The sequence below is a fragment of the Ursus arctos genome, unplaced genomic scaffold (genome assembly GCF_023065955.2).
Source record: "Ursus arctos isolate Adak ecotype North America unplaced genomic scaffold, UrsArc2.0 scaffold_19, whole genome shotgun sequence".
In the NCBI taxonomy this organism is placed as follows: Eukaryota; Metazoa; Chordata; class Mammalia; order Carnivora; family Ursidae; genus Ursus; species Ursus arctos.
Genome location: NW_026622863.1, coordinates 13,720,660 through 13,741,929, shown reverse-complemented (window position 1 = coordinate 13,741,929; position 21,270 = coordinate 13,720,660). Strand labels below are relative to the sequence as shown.

The following is a 21,270-nucleotide window of genomic DNA, read 5'->3' as shown; positions in this document are numbered from 1 at the left end:
TTGTAATTTGAATAATACCCATTGGTGGTTTGTATAATCCTCTTTCATGTAGGTAATGTATTTGGATTAAGTGAAAAAAAGATGGCATATTAATGAGTTTTGGTTTTATTTTCAGGTTACTGGAGATAATGTTCATTCCTTGGCCTTATGTGACTTTGACGGTGATGGTAAGAAAGAGGTGTGTGGAGGAGGAGATACTTATCTTCTGTGTTCAGCTGAATAATTTCCCCGTGACAATGACATTAGTGTTAAGAGAAGCGTTAGTCTCTTGGTTGATTTTGGTGCTCTTTTGCCTAAATGACAAGCTAACTGGCCTCATTTGTCTTTCTCCTCTTTTGAACAATGCATCACTTGTGTTTGTCTAATACAAAGATCAAGGCCATGGTGTTTCAAAGAGGACAGGGAGAGGGGGCAGAATGGTTGATGGGACCACAGCCATATTCACAATCTTACAACTCACTTCTGATGCTTTGAAACCATATTAGTAAGTAGTTTTCAGTTGTGGCTAATATTTTCAGGAATCTAAACATTTTAGAAGATGGGCCCTTAGCCTTTGCAGATATTCTGATGCTTCCTCTAGGAGTCAGCTTCTTGGGCAGCCCGCACAGTGCTGTGTCGGGCACCGACTCACCTGTCCCTTGTCCATGGCTACTGGTCTCTGGCATTTGAAACAGGGCTTCCATCTGCAGGCAGAGAAGGCACTGAGCCGGGGCATGTTTTCTATTGCTGGGTGGAAGTTCATATTCTGGCACAATGTGCAGCCCACATGGAAGGATACAATCTGTAGTGGCCACTTTTTCTTCACTAACTGAAGCTGGGGACTGTCCCAGTGGGAAGAAGCTTCCTGAGTACCAGATTCTCGGGAGACTGAAACTCTCAGGGAGCAGTCGCAGTGTGTAAAGTATTGTGCAGCTTTTTGTCTTATCTATGGAAATTCTACTGTGTTCACTTATTGCAGGAAACATGCGTGAGTCTTTTCCCTTTCAGCTTCTCGTTGGATCAGAGGATTTTGATATCCGAGTTTTTAAAGAAGACGAGATTGTGGCAGAAATGACAGAAACAGAGGTGAGAAGTGCTGCGTCAGAGTCATGGTAATCCTGGGCAAGATTGATCAGCACCGTGAAATGTCACATCACATGAGAGTGCTGGGACCTCTTCTCACAACACAGACAGTCTTGGGGTAAAAACTGTGGTGATTAAACAGAACTGCACATTACAGAGAAAGATGCACTTAAAAATCCTGTATCAAGATTTATTTTGAGAGTCGGGGGGAGGTGGTGGTGGCGGCACAGAAAAAAAAGATGTATTTTGAACAGATTGATTAAATAGAGCAAAATTACGGAGTACATAAAGGCCTTTCTTTCAATGAGTTAGTGGATACTGATAATAATAATAACACTAATAATTATAACCATTTATTGTACACCTAATAGATGCCAGATACTGTTCTAAGTGTTTTATGTAAACTAACTCATTTAATCCTACAACAGCCCTATTAGGAGGATATTATTATTATTATTATTATTATTATTCCTCTTTACCGAAGAGGAAGCTGGTGTTAATTTTCTTGTTTTTTTTTTAAGATTGTATTTATCCATTTATTTGAGAGGGAGAGAGAGAACACAAGTAGGGAGAGGGGTAAGGGAAGAGGGAGAAGCAGACTCCTCGCTGAGCAGGGAGGCCGATGGTGGGGCTCGATCCCAGGACCCTGAGCCGAAGGCAGATGCTTAATCGACTGAGCCACCCAGACTCCCCTAATGTTAAGTTTCTTTGTTAAATTACTCACACACGGTCATGGCTATGAAGTGGTGTGGTCAGGATTTGAACTTTGCCTTGTCCGCCTCCTCATCACATGTATTAAATGGGATTGAATGAAGTACCCAAACAAGATTTTTATAACTGTTCTTCTTCATTCAAATTAAGTACTTCTTAGGCACATTTCTGTCAGTAAACTTAAAATCCGATGTTGGAGAACTTGGCTGGTTTCTCAGTGATTAGAATTACTCATGTAATAGAACCTAAATGAAGTTTAAGCTTCATTTGCCTAGGGAATGCCCTTATCCATTGTAGCTTTGGCATTCTTAGGCTGTTTATTTGCTGCTGGTTCTCTAGGATTGGGCACGATGGAAACAGAAGAATGAATTAGGATATTCTGAAGGAAGGAAGGAGACGAGGATAAAGGAGCATGGCTCGTGAACATTCTAAAGGGGCAGCAAAAACAACAGAAGGGAGTCTGAGCCGTCTGAATGCTGGGATCCTGCAAAATTTATTCAGGTCGTGTCTGAGAGTCTGGATCAGAAAGCTTGAGGGCACTGGCCTCAGAACCCGTCCTAGCCACTGTCCTTGCTTCTTGCCACTTACAGAAGCGGTCTAAGTGTCTGTTCCACTAACTACAAAAAAAGACCAAAAAGCAAAACTTGCATATTGATAAACAAAGTGTTATCCTTGATTTAGCTAATTTACCTTTATCCTATAGCGAGATCATAGATTTTTACTTAGTTATACTATGCTTTTTATGTATTCACAGTTATTATCATTATAAACTGATAGTTGTGGGTAGAGACAATTAATGACCCTAATGAAGGCTAAGGGGTTCTGTTTAAGTGTCTGTGCCTAATGTGTGATTTTTTTTGGAGAGTGTCCTTAGCTTTCATTAGGTTCTTAAAGGGGTTTGCTACTCCCTCCTTCCCCCCTGCAAAAAAAAAAAAAAAAAAAAAAAAAAAGCCAACTTGCGAATCACTGGCCTATAGGTGCTGTGTCCTGCATTATCGTTTATCTTTCACTCAAATTGGTAGTAAATCCTTTCCAGTTTGGTGGCAGTTATTCAGATTTTGTTGGATTTCTGTTTATTGTCAATGCTAGGTGTGAGGAGGCTGCATTCTTTGAAACATCTTTTTCCTAAATCCTAGAAAAGGACAGGAGACCATGAAATAGAGGTAGGGACTTGAGCTGATGTTGGTCCTCTGGTCACTGGTCCAACAAAAGAGGAAACTAGTGAACTAATTAATGAAGGACGGAGGGACCTACAGAATTTGGGGCTAAGTTTATGAAAATCTGAACTTGATAAAATTGTTCATTTCAGGGCCATTTTCCTGTTCTTTTGGTTTGATTTTGCTCCTAGCTCAAATGTCGTTCTGCAGATCAGCAAAATTATAATTCATTTGGCAGTTGAACAGTACTGACTATTGCCAGAAGAATGCCTTGAGCTAAATAATTCTGGAATCCTACACAGCACTTTGCATTCAGAGTTAAGTGAAGTGGGTGGTTTTGTAGAAAAGCTGTAGGTGTAGAGGAAATTATATAACTATTCTCTGCTTTATACAATTTATTTCTTAATATCTCTTGTATTCATGGCAGAATTAGAAAGTAGGTCTGCAGGAGCATAGATATCATTAAGCTTTGGTCTTTAAATAAAGGATAATTTTGTTCAGTATCTAAAATTTTATCCTTTTAAAGGTGTTAAATCCTCAAACAGTCCCATAAATATTTCTGTATGATATACACATTCTGTGTATTGTTACATACACAAATTCATGTGCTTTTGTTTGTACTTTTCAAAGAATTATGTTTTCTTCTAAAAAACATCTTTCATCTCTAGCAAGCAATAAATTTTGTCATAGAAAAAAAGCATGTACACAAAAGATATTCAGTTGTGGGTTTGACAGTCTTTAAAATTTAGACTGTAGGATATTAAAACATTTTTTGAGCTAGTGTTTATAACAGTGTCTGTTGTACATTTTCTATATCTTGTATACTCACTTTATTTTATCCTTAATCACTTAATTTGTTTTTTTAAAAATAATTTGCTGAAACTTGCCACATAAGTTTGATATAAAACAGCAAACTTTGTAAGTTTATTTAATTCTGATTACCCAACGCTGAAACAGATGACATGGATCCTAGAGAAGAGGAGTACCTTCCCCTCTAACAGATTTAAATCTAATTTTAACACACTTGGTAATAAGGCATGTGATTTTATAAAGCCATACTTCGCATCAAATTGAACCTTAATGGGAGGATGTTGTGTTTTTATGTGTTATTTCTTGCAGATAATCACCTCTCTTTGCCCCATGTATGGCAGTCGATTTGGTTATGCCCTTTCTAATGGCACAGTTGGAGTTTATGACAAAACAGCCCGATACTGGAGAATTAAAGTTAGTATAATTCCGCCTCCAATATTCAGGGATTTTATACTTATTGAAAGACTTCTAGACTAATTATTGAAATTCTTTTTCAGTCCAAAAATCATGCCATGAGCATTCATGCTTTCGACCTTAATTCTGACGGAGTGTGTGAACTGATAACTGGTTGGTCCAATGGGAAGGTAAGTTTAAATACAGAGTTCAGGTATAATTCAGAGGACTACTTGTTTGAAATATACCAGCTGCATGACTCAGAACCAGTAACATGAGAATATAAACTTGTTTTCCTTGGCTGTGCTTTCCAAGTTAACTTCATAATCTTTGCACATTTTTTCTTCCTGCCCTAGTGTCAACATTACAAGTGAGTGAGTGTCCTTTTAGTCTTAAAAACCCTATTTGGAGAAATCTTTGGGAAGATCTTTCAAAATCTCTTCCTTGAAGAAATGAGAATCAGTTTAATCAGGTTGATCATAGGTGTAGGACTGTAAAAAAAGGAATTTTAATAAGCAAATAGTGAACTGTTTGTATAGCTCTTCTCTAATAAATCTTTAAGACTGACTGAAAACTTAGAGTTAATGGGAAGAATCGTGTTATCATATTGTTTTCCCAGCTATAAAATTCAAAATAGAGTCTTTTTGCTTTCTTTCCTTTTTTAAGCTCAAATCAGAATTTTCTGCAGACTTCTGGCAAGTCAGGATTGTCTTGTTAGAAGCTGCCTTACTAGCTGCCAGATCTCCATGGGTACCATTTGCCCTAGCTTTCTTGTGTGAAGTGCTGGATTGCCTGAAGGAGATCAGCTAATTCCTGCCTTTTCTTCTTTGATTTTTCTTCACTTTTGGCCAGGACCTTGTAACCTTCCTTTGGTGTTGTGTGAAGAATAGGGTCTACCGAACTGTTGTGTTGGTTCCTGCTTCTCTACCTGGTTTTGTCTTTGGCATGGGCATTAAAAATGTTAAGGGAAGACTGGGGTGCTGGGGGGGCTCAGTCAGTTAAGCATCTGACTCTTGATTTCAGCTCAGGTCGTCATCTCAGGGTCATGGGATCGAGCCCCCCCCCCCCAATCCAGGCTTTGCGCTCAGTGGAGAGTCTGCTTGAGATTCTCTCTCTCTCTCTCTCTCTCTCTCTCTCTCTCGCTCTCCCTCTGTCCCTCCCACTGTGCGCATAATCTCTCTCTTTCTCTCAAATAAGTAAATCTTTAACAAAAATTAAAAATAAAAAAATTGTAAGGAAGACTATGTTCCTTAGTAAGAAACATGAAAATTGTAAAGTGGACCATATTCTGGGGGGATATAAATATAAATAATAAATATAAATTAAATTATTATGATTGAGTCAAGAATTAGAAACCACTAGACTTGAGAAGTTCTCAAAAGTTACCTTAAAAAAAAAAGCTACCTTCAAATATGACTCTGGACCTAGATGTTTTTAGAGTTAAATGCTTTCAAAATTTTAAAGAATTTCTATTATATAATCTGTTCCAGAACATAAAAAAAGATAAGAAAATCAACACAGTTCATTATATAAGTAGAAAAACTGATAGCTACACTTAACAGAAGTAGCATACAAAAGGGAGATATACAGATCCAGCATGTGAATATAGGTGCAGAAATCCTAAATGAATACAAGCAACCAATTAACTTTGCCTTTAGTAGGTCGTTTGTTGACTTGGAGGGCCATGCTTTGCTCAGGGCAAAACCTCCATGTCGGATAAAGCAAAGAGCAGAATATCCAGAGAAATATTAATTTGTAGCCTTGCCTCTTAGTAAGTGAACCCTCTTATTTGTCCAATATTGTGTAAGTGCAGAAGCAAGTTCAGTTCAGTCTGAGTTAGAGGGTTATTATTATTTTTTAAGTAATCTCTAAACTCAACATGGGGCTGGAACTCAGGACCACAAGATCAAGAGTTGCCTGCTCCACTGACGAGCCAGCCAGGCTTCCCCAACTTCAGCATTGATAATTATGACACGTACATGTTATTGTTATTAAGAGCATGGATATTTGAATGTGATATTCTCCAGACAAGGGGTAGGAGCTAGTAGTAGGCTATGACCTCAATGACTTTGATGGTGAATGGCACTGGCTATTGAAATGGTTGCTCTACCAGATTTTCTATGCTACCCTTTTATTGATAACACTTGTTCTTGCTTGAAACAAAAGCCATCACTTTAAGTGGTTATCCTTCATTGTTGTTTTTCAGGTGCATTTGTTTCTGATCATTTATTTATTTGCCTTTCTTGGGGAGAGGAGACTTTCTTGGGGTGAGGATAGGAGAGGCTCTCTGGGGTATCTCAATAGTTTTTACATGGAAGAGTGACCGACTCTGAAACAGGGGTATTATAAGAGGTTATATGATGGAGTGTTGAGCTAGCTTAGAGTTTGGTATTTTTCAAACTTCAGATGTAAATATGATTTATATACATAGATGATAAAGATAAAGGTTTTATGTAGAACTGACATTTTGTGTCTATGTCTATGTGCCAGGCTCTAAGTGCTTTAATGTGTTAACTTCTGTAGGCCTCATTCCAGCCCTGTGGGGTGTAGGTAGAGTTATTTTGCTCAGGTTCTTGTTTTTGACCCCCAGATGAGGAGAGCAAGCATGGAATGGTTAAGAGACTTTCCCAAGGTCCCACAGGTAGTAAGTGCCAGAGCAGGAATCGGAACCCAGACAGTTTGGACTTGCCCTGTTCTCTATATGAACTGGCAACCCATTTCTCCAAACAACATTATGTAAAGGCCAGTGTGTAAAACAGCTTTTATTTAAAAAGAAGAAAGTATAGCTGGTTGTGGCCCCTTATGGTCCCCTGAGCCCCAGGGGTCGTAGGTGTCTCCTGAGAAGCCACGGGGCTCCATAGAGCACTCTTGAGAACTGCTAGACTGACCTTTAAAGCTGATTTTGACTTTAGAATTTTGTGTGTGCTTTTTTTAAATTACAGCATAAGCTATTTTTCAAGTTCTTATTTTATTTTTAGGTTGATGCTCGAAGTGACCGAACTGGCGAGGTCATCTTTAAAGACAACTTTTCTTCCGCAATTGCCGGTGTGCTGGAGGGAGACTACCGGATGGACGGCCACACACAGCTAATCTGCTGCGCAGTGGACGGGGAAAGTACGGTGGGACGGGAAAAATCCCCGAAAAGTCAGATTTTCAATTTGATTGAGTCAGAATACCAGGAAATTCCACTACAAGGTGTTTGTGTGGATATCCTCCCATCCTAATAAAGTCACCTTCTTGGTGGAGGGATGAGAACTTAGGTTTTTGGCTTTTAGGAACAGACAGTTGATGATTTAAAAGTAGACCTGGCTATGCCTGGGTATTCTTCAATGTGGTAAGGGTTTTTTCCGTTGTTAGTCCGGGGCTACCTGCCGGGCACAGCGGAGATGAGAGGCAACCTCATGGACACCAGCGTAGAGCAGGACCTGTTCCGAGAGCTGAGTCAGAAGAAACAGAATCTGTTGCTGGAACTCCGGAACTATGAGGAAAACGCCAAGGTAGGTCCTCGTCCTCACGGAAATGGAGATTTTCCGGTGGGAAAGGCAAATGTGAAGGAAGACTGTCAGTGTCTGCATGGCGGGAGCCCCTCCTGCCCACTGGCGAAGCACGCATTGCTTCAGCCTTTTTGCCAGGGTCAGAGAGGAGAGGGCACGTACCCTTTCATCTGGAAATGCCATTTCCGTGCAGCTGAACTATGGAAATATTTGCACACGTGTCAAAGACATTTACGGTAGCACTATTTGTGGCAGTGAACAGTTGGAAGCAACCGAAATGTTGACCAGTAGTAGGGAGTGTGCTGGGGGATACTGAGCAGCTCAGGAGAATGAGGTGTATGCACTTGGACTGATATGGAAGGATATCTGTGGCCTTAATGAGGGAAAAATGCAAGAACAATATGTACAGAATATCTCTTACCTTTTTCAAAAACAAATAACATAAAAGTTGACAACCACAAAACCTCTGTGTGTGTGTCTGCCTGTGTGTGTGTGTGTGTGTGTGTGTGTGTGTGCGTGCGTGTAGGTCCCAGCCTGGCTGTAGGATGAGCTGGGAGGTGGGACTTTAATTTGCCTTGTCCTGGGTAATTGTATTTGAATTTATTATTAAGTGAATTAATTTTGCTATTTTAAAAGAATAACTCCTAAACTATAAAAGGGATGATGGGGTACAGTGGACCCTAACCACAGAAGGGGAGGGTATTTTCCCTTGGGAAGAGGCTGGGTAGAGAAAGGGAGTGATAATGAGGTGAGTCCTTTGAATTCTAAAGAATCAGATTAATGTCAGATGATTGGGAGTCAGTCTTTTGAAGCCGAGTAACTATATTATTTAAAATTGACATTAGTTTACTGCTTTGGTGACTGAGTTGGGAGTGGGGGCATGTTTTGCAGGCTGAATTGAGCAGTCCACAGAGTGAGGCTGATGGGCCTCGGGGCATCATCCCAGCCAATACCAAGCTCCACACCGCCCTCTCGGTCAATCTGGGGCATGAGACCCAGGCTGCTCATGCAGAATTGTGTATTTCCACCTCTAATGGTAAGAAATTATTTATAGTTGGCATCTGTGGACACCTGTGCCATCTTGGAATCGTTCTTGAACTGCCTTTTTCTCTGTTCTCTGCAGACACCATTATCCGAGCAGTATTGATTTTTGCTGAGGGAATTTTTCTAGGTGAAAGCCATGTGGTTCACCCCAGCATTCACAACCTTTCCAGCTCCATCCGCATCCCAATTACACCTCCCAAAGATGTCCCTGTGGATCTGCACTTGAAAACCTTCGTGGGTTACAGAAGCAGGTGACCCTTTGCGAGGCACAGTTCCTTTCTAGCCAGCACTTAGAGGAGGGCAAATGGGTAGATTTTCTGTTGTGCCATGGATTTTGAGGGGCCGAAGGAGCCATTTGATGGTTCTACCCACCCAGGCAAGATTTCTCATGACCTTTACTTCCCTAATTGGAAATCTTTCAAAAATAAAATGGGCGTTTTAAACCCTTGGTGCATGTCTGTGTGTATGTGTAAGACTCATGTTCTCTTTAACCCCAAACCCCCTTACTGTAGTACTCAACCCTCAAGGTTTTTGGTTTTTTTCCCATCAGCTAAACCCATAAATAACAACTTGATGACCCAGTAGTGACTTTGTAGTTATTTTCTGGGCTTTGCATTTTGAAATAATATTCCACGCAACCCATTTCTCTTCTTGTGTTCCATCGGTTGACCATAGCACCCAGTTTCATGTATTTGAACTGACAAGACAGCTCCCCCGCTTCTCCATGTATGCGCTGACCAGCCCTGACCCTGCCAGAGAGCCACTCAGCTATGTCAACTTTGTCATTGCGGAACGGGCACAGAGGGTGAGTGTCAGGCTTTTCTCTTTCAATAGTTTTGCACTTCAGAATCCTTTGGATGTCCTTTCATAAAAAGGGGAAATGACATGAATGAGCTATTTGGTAGCAGTAATTATGACATGACAGAGGTAGGTAGTTTGGCGTTGGCTTATAACCTGTGACGAAAATACTGCTAAAGTATCTTCTCTCACTTTGAAAAGATACATACCTTATTTACTAGAGCAATCCTCAGTTACAGGTAAATTCTCACCAGCTTCTAATTCCTCTCTTTCTTTTGTCATGATGTTGGTGTACTTGTCTTGACCCAGTGTTCCAGGAGGAACCTGCTTCAGAATGGAAAGAGTGCGAGTTGGCGCTAGGAACATTTTGGGTTCAGATGCTACCTTAACTAATTAAATTCTTCGTGATTTTCTTAGTGCTGTCAGCCCTCACCAGTCTGGGCCTCAATGCCCTTATCTGGAAGGGAGGAGAGTCCCACCTCACAGGGGGCCCCTGCAGATTACAGACTTGGTGTCACTTATATAGGGTAAAAGACCAATACGAGTGGCCTTTAACCTTGGCTAGACCAGAAATCTCAGGGAGGCTTTGTAGTCATGTAGATTCTTACGTAGACCTGGTGCTGCTACCTGTGTAAGTACCACTGTTGTTACGAATATTAAAACTTACTTTTTACTTATCATGTATGTGTATCTCTGTGTCTGTCTCTCATGCGTTTGCATGCATACTTCATTTTAGATTCTGTTTAATGGATGGAATGGAATCGTTTTAAGCAGACTGCGTTGTCCAGGATATAGCCACAGAAGAGCTATTGTATAAACAGACTTAGCATCATACCCGAAGTGTTCCTACATTCCATATACGATTATGTCTACACTGAAAATGCTCTGTAGGCACGCATGCTGTGGGGCCAGACATTATGAATGTTACTTAAGATCATGTATGGGGTGGGAAAAAGGAGTGTGATTAGTGTATTCTTGGTGGGAGGGGGTGTGAAGTATAATTCTTTGTGTGTTTTTTTTCTTTATCAAGCAATAATTCTAGAAAGAAGGATAATTCTTAAGAATGACTGTCCTTTAAAAATGGAAGTTCATTTCATCCTATTCGTTTTTAAGGTTGTTATATGGCTCAACCAGAATTTCCTGTTACCAGAAGACACTAATATTCAAAATGCTCCATTTCAAGTGTGTTTCACATCCTTACGGAATGGTGGCCAGCTGTATATAAAGATAAAACTTAGTGGAGAGGTAATGTTTACTGTCACAGGCATAGATTTCTTATGGACTGTTGACCATTCAGTGCAAAGTGAGGTGGGTGGCACCAGTCTCAAGGTCATAAAACCGTGTGTTTCAACGTAGTCCGTTATTGTTCGTTGTTTTAGACACTGGGATGTGATCTAGAATGGTGGTGTTCTGTCTTCCTCCACCCTTCCTTTCAGCCCTTGCTTGTCTAACTTGGGAAGGAATGGGGATACAGAGGTGAACAAAAACATTTCCAATGTTTGAATGATTTTGTTGTTTAGTTAACAAGGCCGGATGATTGGTCTTTTAGCCTGCTGCTAGAGTGTGACACACATGGTTTGTAATTTCCTCCAGGGCTAACCCCTGTCTTATTTACCACCACATATAAATTTGGGTTCAGTCAATATATTGAATATGGGGAAATTCTGGTACTGTTTCAGCTAGGTTTGTCTTTAGTATCTGAGGATGCTAAGCTCATCTTTTTTTCCCTGGATAGATCACTGTAAATACCGATGATATTGATTTGGCTGGTGATATCATCCAGTCGATGGCATCATTTTTTGCTATCGAAGACCTTCAAGTAGAAGCAGATTTCCCTGTCTACTTTGAGGAATTACGAAAGGTGCTAGTTAAGGTGAGGGGACCCACTGGATGCATTTGTGACAACGTGGTAGCGTCATAATATTTAAAATGTTTCTCTTAGGAGATGAATGATACCCCAAATGTGTATATGTATCTGACAGTCATGTTTTAAAGAATTTTTGAAAATTGTTCAACTTCAACTAGTTTTGGAGGGTTCACTAGTTAAAGGATTTCTTTTATAAAAGTGAGTGGTTTAGCTCTAGATCACCCTGCTTTCTTTGGTTTGGGGGGATCCTTTTTAAAAAATATGTCATATTAACCTTTTCCTTTGCTAGCCCTTCCTTTTATCTGTTGTAGTTATATTGCTCTGTTGTTCAGTGCTTTCCAAAAACCCAAATCAAAAGAAAAATAAGGACTGTGACTGGCCCTAAATTATAACCATATTCTCACCCCAAATCTCTAAAATACTGTGTGTGTTGCTAGGGCTCCCAGTGGTAAGACATGGAAAGATGCAGATGGAATGTCATCTTGAGTGTTGGAGGTGGTGTAGACTAGTCATTTCATTGATGAGGAGGTAAAACAATGGGGGACAGTCAGGATGGTCCAGGTGAAAAGGGAAAGAGAAGGGCCTCCGTATATGGCAGAGAGTGTCTTCTCAGTCTGACTAGTTTTCAACAAGTCTGGGAGGGATTTTTTTTTTTTTTTAAAGATTTTATTTATTTATGTGACAGAGATAGAGACAGCCAGCGAGAGAGGGAACACAGCAGGGGGAGTGGGAGAGGAAGAAGCAGGCTCCCAGCGGAGGAGCCTGATGTGGGACTCGATCCCGGTATGCCGGGATCACGCCCTGAGCCGAAGGCAGACGCTTTAACGACTGCACTACCCAGGTGCCCCTGGGAGGGCTTTTTAGTTCCTGAGTGTTCATGGTCTTTAGGTGGACGAGTCTCATTCAGTGCATCAGAAGCTCAGTGCTGAGATGGCCGACAATTCTAACCTGATCCGAAGTTTGCTCGTCCGGGCTGAAGACGCTCGTCTGATGAGGGACATGTGAGTATTTACCAGGCTAAGGCAGGTGCAAGGTTAAAAATGTCAATATTATGGAACAGCAACGCTCAAATGCTACCGGTAGGAGTGTAAATTGGTACAGTGACTTTGGAGAATAACTTGGCATTGTCAGTGAAGTTGGAAATGGGCATTCCCTGTGACCCAGCAATTCTACTCGTGGTTTATAACCTAGAGAAGCTTGTGTCGACGTATAAACCAGGATATTTGTACAAGAATGTTCATAAGAATCCCAACGTGGAAACAGTCTAAACTAGCATCAACAATATAATGGCTAAACTATGGTATAATCGTACAATGGAATAGGATATGCAGTGAGAATGCATCTGTCTCAATGACATGTGACAACATGGACAAATCTTACAGGCATAAGGGTGATTGAAAGAAGTAAGACTCGAAAGAATGTGTACACAGTGCTTCCTTTTATATAGTTGGGAAATGAAACACTTTAGTGTTTGGCTCAGGTCATGATCTCAGGGTCCTGGGATTGAGCCGTGCCTCGGGCTCTGCTCTGCAGGGAGCCTGCTTCTCCCTCTGCCTGCCGCTCCCCCTGCTTGTGCGCTCTCCCCACCTCCCCATGTCTAATACATAAATAAAAATCTTAAACAATAGAGTGTATCATTTGGGAAGCATACCTAGATGAAGAATCTATAAGGAAGTGCAGGGAGAGATTATATCTAGGACAGTATTCTCTCTTAGGGCAGGAGGGACTGTGTTCAGAAAGAGCCTATCGGAAAGTTTCGGGATGTGGCAGGTCCTGTTTCTGGGCCTGGTTTACAAACATTTGTTCTGTCAGCTTTTCCGAATGTGTATTACATTTTACAGTAAAACAGTTCACGATGTGCAGATGTAGCTTCTTGCAGAATTTATCTTGGCACTCAGAGTTACTGCGATGGAGATAGTAACATCGGTAACCAGTGACAGACGAAGTTTCTGTGCCTACATTACAGGCAAGAGTGCCCGGGCTTGTGCTTTTTCCTGAAAGGCCTGAGTTATTGGCACATATTAAAATGGTGTTGCTCAGAAGTAAGTGATTTTTGAAATAATCATATTATTGAAAATTTCAAACACATACAAAAGCAGATTAAGTAACACAGTGATTTCCTCTACACCCGCTACCTGGCTTCAGTAGTCATGGCCTCCTGGCCCTTCTGGTCTCCTCGCTGCTCACCTTCTTCCTCTCCCAGGCAGGGGGCTATTTGGAAGCAAATTCCAGACATCGCATCCTTTCAGCCACGAATATTTCAGATAGTGAGCCTTTAAAAAACAATGACCACATTATCACACTTAGGAAAAGAATTTCTTAATATCACAAAATAACCTAGTCAGTGTTTAATTTCCTCAGTTGTCTCGCAAGTGTGTGTGTGCTTTAAGTTGGTTTTTTCAAGCAAAGACCAAAGATTAAGTTTCTTGTAATCCACATGTTTGCTTGCTCTTTTTCCCAGCCCTCTCCCTCTACCGTGGTTTCCCATTTTGGATTTTGCGGGTCGGATCCTCGTGGTAATGTCTAGTAGTATTCTTTTGTCCCCTGTATTTCTCTTAGAGTGGTGGGGAGAGGTAGAGGCGTGGTCAGATTCAGGTTCAGGTTTTGGCAAGACTACGTCTTAAGCGGTGCTGTGTACTTCCAGGAGGGAGCATATGCCCGGTTGTCTCCTTTGTTCTGTTACCAGTCATCGATGGCCGTTGTCTAGACCTTTTATTTCTTTTGGAGTTTGCGAAGCAGTGATATTCTAACTCTGTTACTACTTCTTCATTTTTTAGCTGAAATACTTCTATAAAGCACAACATTCCCTCATGAATTAATGATTATTTGATTCCCTGAGATATTGTTTGTAAGAAAAGACAGATTATTTATCAGCTTGAAAATAATGAGTTGGGGGGGTGCCTGGATGGCTCAGTCGGTTGAACATCCAACTCTTTTTTTTTTTTTTAAAGATTATTTATTTATTTATTCGACAGAGATAGAGACAGCCAGCGAGAGAGGGAACACAAGCAGGGGGAGTGGGAGAGGAAGAAGCAGGCTCCTAGCGGAGGAGCCTGATGTGGGGCTCGATCCCACAACGCTGGGATCACGCCCTGAGCCGAAGGCAGATGCTTAACGTCTGCGCCACCCAGGCGCCCCTGAACATCCAACTCTTGAGCTGAGCTCAGGTTTTTTTTTTTTAAGGTTTTATTTACTTGTTTGAGAGAAAGGGGAGAGAGAGAGAGAGCAGGGGGAGGGGCAGAAGGAGAGAGAGAAGCAAACTCACCGCTGAGCAGGGAGCCCAACGTGGGGCTTGATTCCAGGACCCTGGGATGGTGACCTGAGCTGAAGGCAGATGCTTAACCAACTAGCCACCCAGGCGCCCCTGAGCTCAGGTTTTGATCTCAGGGTTCAAGCCCCATGTTGGGCTCCATGCTGGGCATAGAGCCTACTTAAATAAAAGAAATATATATTAATAATAATAAAATAATGAGTTGGTTCCCTAGTATCCTCCATACTGACCAGTGAGATTTTTAAATCCTTATAAACTCATGTATTTTAACATATTTAACGTGCTTCAAGCCATTTCACTTATTCTGTATGATGGCTATATTGTCCTCTTTGGCCAGTGGAAACCTTCTCAGTTTGCCTATAGCTACCTTTGGACATAGCCAATATTTCTGTTACGTCCTTGTTTTCTTGTGCAAGATGTTTTAGGCTTATCTGGTTGATCTGTTCTGAATCAGGAATCAGCCATTTCTCTAGGGAGCCTTAGTTCTTTTTAGTGGGAAATGGTATTTAGAGATCATAGTCTGCACTTTAGAGGTTGGTTACTGTTCCTAGGACCATTCAATGGATAGAGCCAGGAAACATATGTATATTTTCAATGAGAGACTGTATCATGAGTTCATACTGATTCCATTTCAGATTTATGAATGAGGCCTCTCAGCTTTGATTTTAAAGCTGTATCTCTTCTTTCTCACATTGGAAATCATGGCTCTAACCAGTATCCACATGAGTCTTTGCTAGAAAAATACCAGTATTACCATCAAAGTATGACTGCTGAAAACAGTAAAAACATTTTTCTGGTTTTTTTGTGACTTTATTCCAGTGAGAATTTTTAGTCAAATTATTGTATTTGAAATAATTCCCCTTTTTGGTTTTGCCACAAATTTGATATATAGTTAGCTTCATTTGGTTCATTTTGCTTTTGGTCTTGTGGAAACTGACATTTTTTTCCTTTTTGGTGTAATTTTATTACACATTTATTAAAATCTTTATGTGGTTCCAAAGTCAGCACTATAAAACAATGTGCAGAAAAGTCTAACTTCTAATCCGTGTCACCTCCATCCTGTTCCCTCCCTCTCACTGTACATAACCAACCAAAATCTGAATACACACACACCCACGTATACACACATTCACGTCTCCTCCGTCACTAGAGAAATCATAGCACGTTACTCTTCTCTGCCTGGCTTTCTTTACGTTTAAAAATACTGCCATCACTTCACATCATGTACAGAGATACTTCTCGTCGTTTTTACAGCTGTACAGTACTCCTTCTCTGGGCGCTTATTCAGCCAGTTCCCTACATTTGGGTTGTTCTTTTGCTGTTATAGATGGTGCTGCAGTCCAGAGCTTTGTTACATAATTTTTTCATATTTTTGCCGAGATATCTTTGGGAAAAAGTCCTGAAATGGAATTGCCAGAGTAAATGATAATTGCATACAGAATTTTGCAAGATATTGCCAAATTCTCCTCCATAGGTGTGATATCATTTTGCATTCTCAGCAGTGATATATGAGTGCTTGTTTTTCAGTCTTGCCAGTGGAGTATGTTGGCACACTTTTAGGTATTTACCAACTCAATGGGTAAGAAATGGTCTCATTGTGGGTTTCATTTTCATTTGTTTTATTGTGAGCAGTGATGAGCATCTTTTCTTTGTTTTAAGGGCCATTTGTATTTCTTTTTGTGTGTGAACTATTTATTTTGCGTGTTCATATATTGGTCTGTTAATCATTTGTGACATGGGATGCAGATTTTTTTCAGCTTGCCATTTGTATCTGTCTTTTGCTTTAATTTTTAAGCTTTATTTTTGCTTTTGCCATGTAACAGCTTTTTAAAGTTTTTACATAGTCAAATTGGTCATTAATTAAACTTCCACTCTGAGGTTATAGAATCATTCACCTCTTTCTTTTTCTTTCAGTACTTCTATGTTTTCATCTTGTATGTTTAAGTCTCTGTTCCAGTTGGAGTTTATCCTGGTGTTCGGCATAACAGTGATAAAATCGGTTTTCTCTTTTTCTGTTCTGTTCTAATACTATTACTTTAAAAGTCCATTTTCCCACTGATTTGATTTTAGAAGCTTGCCTTTATCATGTGTCATATTTCCATATGCACTGGGTCTGTTTCTGGATTCCCTATCCTGGTCTATTGGGCTGTCTTGTCTCTTCATTTGACAGTACCATTCATTTCTTTATAGGTGCTTTTTGTGGTTTCTGGTGCCCCTCCTTCCAGCCCCCGTTGTTCTTCCTTTTCATGGTTTTCCTGCCTGCTGTACTTGTCTTTTCCAGTGAACTTTATCATCAGCTTTTTTAGCTCCAGAAAAAAAAAAGGTGTTTTTCTTGGGATCATGTTAAATTTATGAACTTGATCTGACGTTGTTACAAGGATGTTTAGTCTTACTGAGAACATGGTATGTCTTTGTCTGTGTTCCAGTCATGTTTTAGGTCCTTCATGTAGGTATTAGCTATTTTCTTGTTAAGTTTATGCCCAAGTATTTTATTTTTGCAACTGTAAATAGGATCTTTCTTCCACATTACATCTTCTAGGTTTTTTTTGTTTGTTTGGATATATGAACACGGCTGAGTTTTTATATTGATTTTATAATCTACTACTTTACTAAATGATAATTTTTTCCAGGTGTGAATTTGTAGCCTTTGTAAATTGAGGCTATTTTGCCTCTTACTTTGCAATTCATTTTCTTCCTATTGTTCTCTTTGAGGTATATGAAGTTTTTGCTTTTTCTGGCCAACTTTATCTCCAGTGCTGCTTTTCTACTCTCTCGCTGGCTCTCCCCCCCCCCCCTTCACAGTCAGAGAGCTGTTGTTTAGGCATTTGATTGCTAAACTGGAGGAAAGTGACCACCAACCTCTAAATCCCTTTTTTTCCCTGATTTATATTTCATTTGAAGACTCAGATGTATGTTTGTTTTTATTTTTTAAAGCCAACTTAGTTGATACATACTTTATTATATACATGCAGAAAATTCGCTCCTGTAAAGTTCAGTAAATTTTAGAATCATATAAAACCGTGTTGCTCCTGCCACAGTTAAGATGTAGACCCTTTCCATCACCCTTGTGCCTCGCGGCATCAGCACCCCCTCACCTCCGATCCTTGGCATGCACTGGTCTGATTTCCCTCCCTGTAGTTTTGCCTTTTCCAGAAGGTCATTTAAATGGAATCCTGTAGTGTACGCCTTTTGAGCCTGACTTCTCCCGCTTACCCTCATGCGTTAGAGATTCATCCATGTTGTTGCCTGTATCAGCAATTCGTTCCTTTTTACTGCTGGCTACAGTACTGTTCCACGGAACGGATATACCATACTTTGTTTATCCACTCACCGATTGACATTGGGTTGTTTCCAAACTCCAGTGATTGTGAATAAAGCTGCTATAAACATTTGCGCACAGTTTTTTTCGCAGACATGTTTTCACTTATTTTGGGTAAATACTTGTAATGGGATTTCTGGGTTGCAGAGTAAGTGTATATTTAACTTTGAAAGAAACCGCACAGTCATTTTACAAAATAGCTGCACCATTTTGCATTCCCATCAGCAGGGCGGGAGACTTCCAGTTGCTCTATGTCCTTGCCAGCATTTGTCTTTATCCGTTTCTTTTATTTTAGTCATTTTCATCGTTGTGTAGTAATGTCTCAGTGTGGTTTTAATTTTATGCCTTTGTTTTTTAAGACCTTGATAAAATTAGAAGCTGAATTTATCAGTTGTCTAAAAATATTACAAATAAGGTCACTTTTGCCCAATGAATATTAATCAGAAACTCTGAAGCTAACTTCTTGCCTTGCCTACTTTTCCTTACCCCCCCCCCCCCAGCACAGTGGGCACTTAATAATTGTCAGCTCCATGGACCAATAATCAAGAAAGGCTACTTGTCTTCCATTTATCTGGAAGAAATGGGATATTTTGATAGAAACTTCTCAATGTTTCAAGCCAACATTTCGAAGTTTAAAATTTGGTGTTGTCTTTATGTAAGAAGTTTGTAAGTTTTTTCATCTAAGCCTGCCATATTGAGGTATAGTGATGTTAATTCACTTCTGTTGATTTACACAGGAAAACCATGAAGAACCGCTACATGGAACTGTACGACCTTAATAAAGACTTGCTAAATGGATACAAAATTCGCTGTAACAACCACACGGAGCTCCTGGGGAACCTCAAAGCAGTAAATCAGGCCATTCAAAGAGCTGGTCGTCTGCGGGGTAAGTCTCTTTTTGTAGCCCTGTTCAAGTAGTCTGTAATTTGGGGGTGAGAACCCTTAGAGCTAGTGCTAGCTTCTAGAATTCCTACTGGGGCCGACAGCAGCATACCTTTGACACCCAGCTTGGCCGCAGTCACTCGAGGTTCGTCAGCCTATTGTTTGGCTTTAGTCCGTCTGAAGACTTCAGAGGGAAAGAAAACTTTCAGCTCCTTTTCTTAGATCTTGCTGCATTCCAAGAAAAACCTAGTGACATATACCCATGGGGAAAGCCTTAAATATACCTATTTTTTTAAAAAGGAGACTGAAAATTAATGAGCTGTGTCCAACTTAAAATACAGAAAAAGAACAATAGAATAAGTCAAAGGAAGCAGAAATGTTGCCAGAGAGTTATACCTGAAATCTGCTGTTTGGGTCAATGCTTTGAGCTCCTTTTAGAAAAATAAGCTTTGCTTGGGCACCTGGGTGGCTCAGTCTGAAGACCATGCAACTCTTGATCTCGGGGTCATGAGTTCAAGCCCTATGTTGGGTATAGAGATTACTTAAAATTTTTAGGAGAAAAAAAAAATCTTTGCTAGGTGGATATATGCTTTGATCCTCTTCTATAAAACTGACTTTGTTTCTAGGTTTGAGATGGTCCCTAGGTTTGGTTTGTGATAAATTCTCTCACAGTTGTCTTTTTTAGGGAGTGGTAAGGTAAATTTGCCCACCATGTATCTCTTTTCTACCAGAGTTTTATGCTGTTTTAAAGCTGGCCTCTGATTTACAATTTCACTTTTAATCATCTTTTGGATTGTACTGATCTGATGTTTCATCCCACACAGTTGGAAAACCAAAGAACCAGGTGATCACTGCTTGTCGGGATGCGATTCGAAGCAACAACATCAACACGCTGTTCAGAATTATGCGGGTGGGAACAGCTTCTTCTTAGGAAAAGAAAGAATAGGTAATAAAGTTCCTAAAAAGGGATTTTCCCTAAAAATCGAGGCTAGTTTGCTTGGATCACATCCTGGTGAACCCAGGTGCCAAGAATGGCAACAGCCTTGGTGAGTGGTACAAAGGCAGACCACCACTGCATCTGAAAAGTACATCCCTTTCTATTTTTAGAATCAGTTGCACTGTTACCGAATACCAGGTCTTTGTAGGGGAGAATACTTTTAAAACGTTAGGGCTTCAAAGTCCAACTTTTCTGTCTGTATGTAAAATTGGTATATGATGTATAGATACATCTTCTTCCTTGAAATTATAATTGAATTTGTAATTAAAATTTTTTTTTCATTAAAACTTAAGAGTTGCTCTCTCTGTTGACTGTAAAATCACCACCATATTAGAGTTGCAGGAACCATTTGTATGATGTGGAGGAGAACACAAGCGTGGGTATTGGATTTGTGCGCCTTTTTATCACTGACAGGTGGGCGTAAGCAACACATCTGCGTTTAACGTGATCTGTTAGTTGGGGGTAATGTTAGCTACTGAAACTAATCGATCTCAAAGTTCACAGTGACCCATTTATTTCTCATTTATATCAGATGTCTCTATAGTTATTCAGGGACCCAGCTTCCTGTGATCATGCAGCCGGGTCATCTTCTAGGACAGCCGATCTTGGAGTTCTCTAGAGAGAGAAGTTTCAGGAAATGGATTCTGGTTACTATTTTCACGTTCATTGCATACGATGAAGGCCTGATGGCGCCGGGAACCTGGTGTGAGAAGGCCTTGCTGTGATTTAAGTCCAAGCGAGTAGAACAGGGATAGCTTTTCTCAAAGCTGTGGTCTGGAAACAGCACATGACCATTTCTGCTTGTGTTCTGTCAGCTAACATGGCCACACCTTGCTGCAGAAGGGCCAGGAAATATCACCAGCCGTGTGTTGGCAAGGAAGAGAAAGCTGGTGTCTATGCCAACAGCTAGCAGCTCCTTCCCTAAGAGTGAAAATTTTGCCTCAGGTAGATTCCAGGACTGGTTACATTCACCAGTTTTCACTTTTTTTTTTTTAAGATTTTATTTATTTATTTATTAGAGACAGAGACAGCCAGCGAGAGAGGGAACACAAGCAGGGGGAGTGGGAGAGGAAGAAGCAGGCTCATAGCGGAGGAGCCTGACGTGGGGCTCGATCCCATAACGCCGGGATCACGCCCTGAGCCGAAGGCAGACGCTTAACCACTGTGCCACCCAGGCGCCCCACCAGCTTTCACTTCTTAACAGCATTCCTAAGTAGTGGGGAAGACAGTCCATCCCGCTGTGGTAAATTAATCTTATGAGTCTCTTCCATGTAGGCATTTAGGATGACCTCTTCTGGTTCTGAAATGTGAGCTTTGTGGAATCCTAATTTTTATGAGACTATGCCCTAGAATACCTTTGTTCAGCATTTTTAACCTATAAGCTCAAAAGACACCCACATATACTGTATTGTTTTTCATAATCCCTGAAGTAGTGAAGCATCTTCTATGTGCTTTGAAGATGAGG

At 40.5% G+C, this 21,270-nt stretch overlaps 1 protein-coding gene across 1 annotated transcript in view; it reads left to right on the top strand.

Moving 5' to 3' along the window:
• The window catches only part of BBS2 (Bardet-Biedl syndrome 2), a 28,226-nt gene extending 8,134 nt beyond the window's left edge, over positions 1-20,092 (top strand). Inside the window, exons 4-17 of the mRNA XM_026494792.4 lie at positions 116-178; positions 988-1,065; positions 4,050-4,154; positions 4,238-4,324; positions 7,112-7,247; positions 7,491-7,630; positions 8,519-8,663; positions 8,751-8,922; positions 9,347-9,476; positions 10,583-10,714; positions 11,205-11,342; positions 12,225-12,337; positions 18,664-18,812; positions 19,633-20,092. Coding sequence (XP_026350577.1) covers positions 116-178; positions 988-1,065; positions 4,050-4,154; positions 4,238-4,324; positions 7,112-7,247; positions 7,491-7,630; positions 8,519-8,663; positions 8,751-8,922; positions 9,347-9,476; positions 10,583-10,714; positions 11,205-11,342; positions 12,225-12,337; positions 18,664-18,812; positions 19,633-19,739 — 1,695 coding nt within the window. The 3' untranslated portion in view covers positions 19,740-20,092. The remainder of the gene's footprint in view (positions 1-115; positions 179-987; positions 1,066-4,049; positions 4,155-4,237; positions 4,325-7,111; positions 7,248-7,490; positions 7,631-8,518; positions 8,664-8,750; positions 8,923-9,346; positions 9,477-10,582; positions 10,715-11,204; positions 11,343-12,224; positions 12,338-18,663; positions 18,813-19,632) is intronic.
• The last annotated feature ends 1,178 nt before the right edge of the window (positions 20,093-21,270 follow it).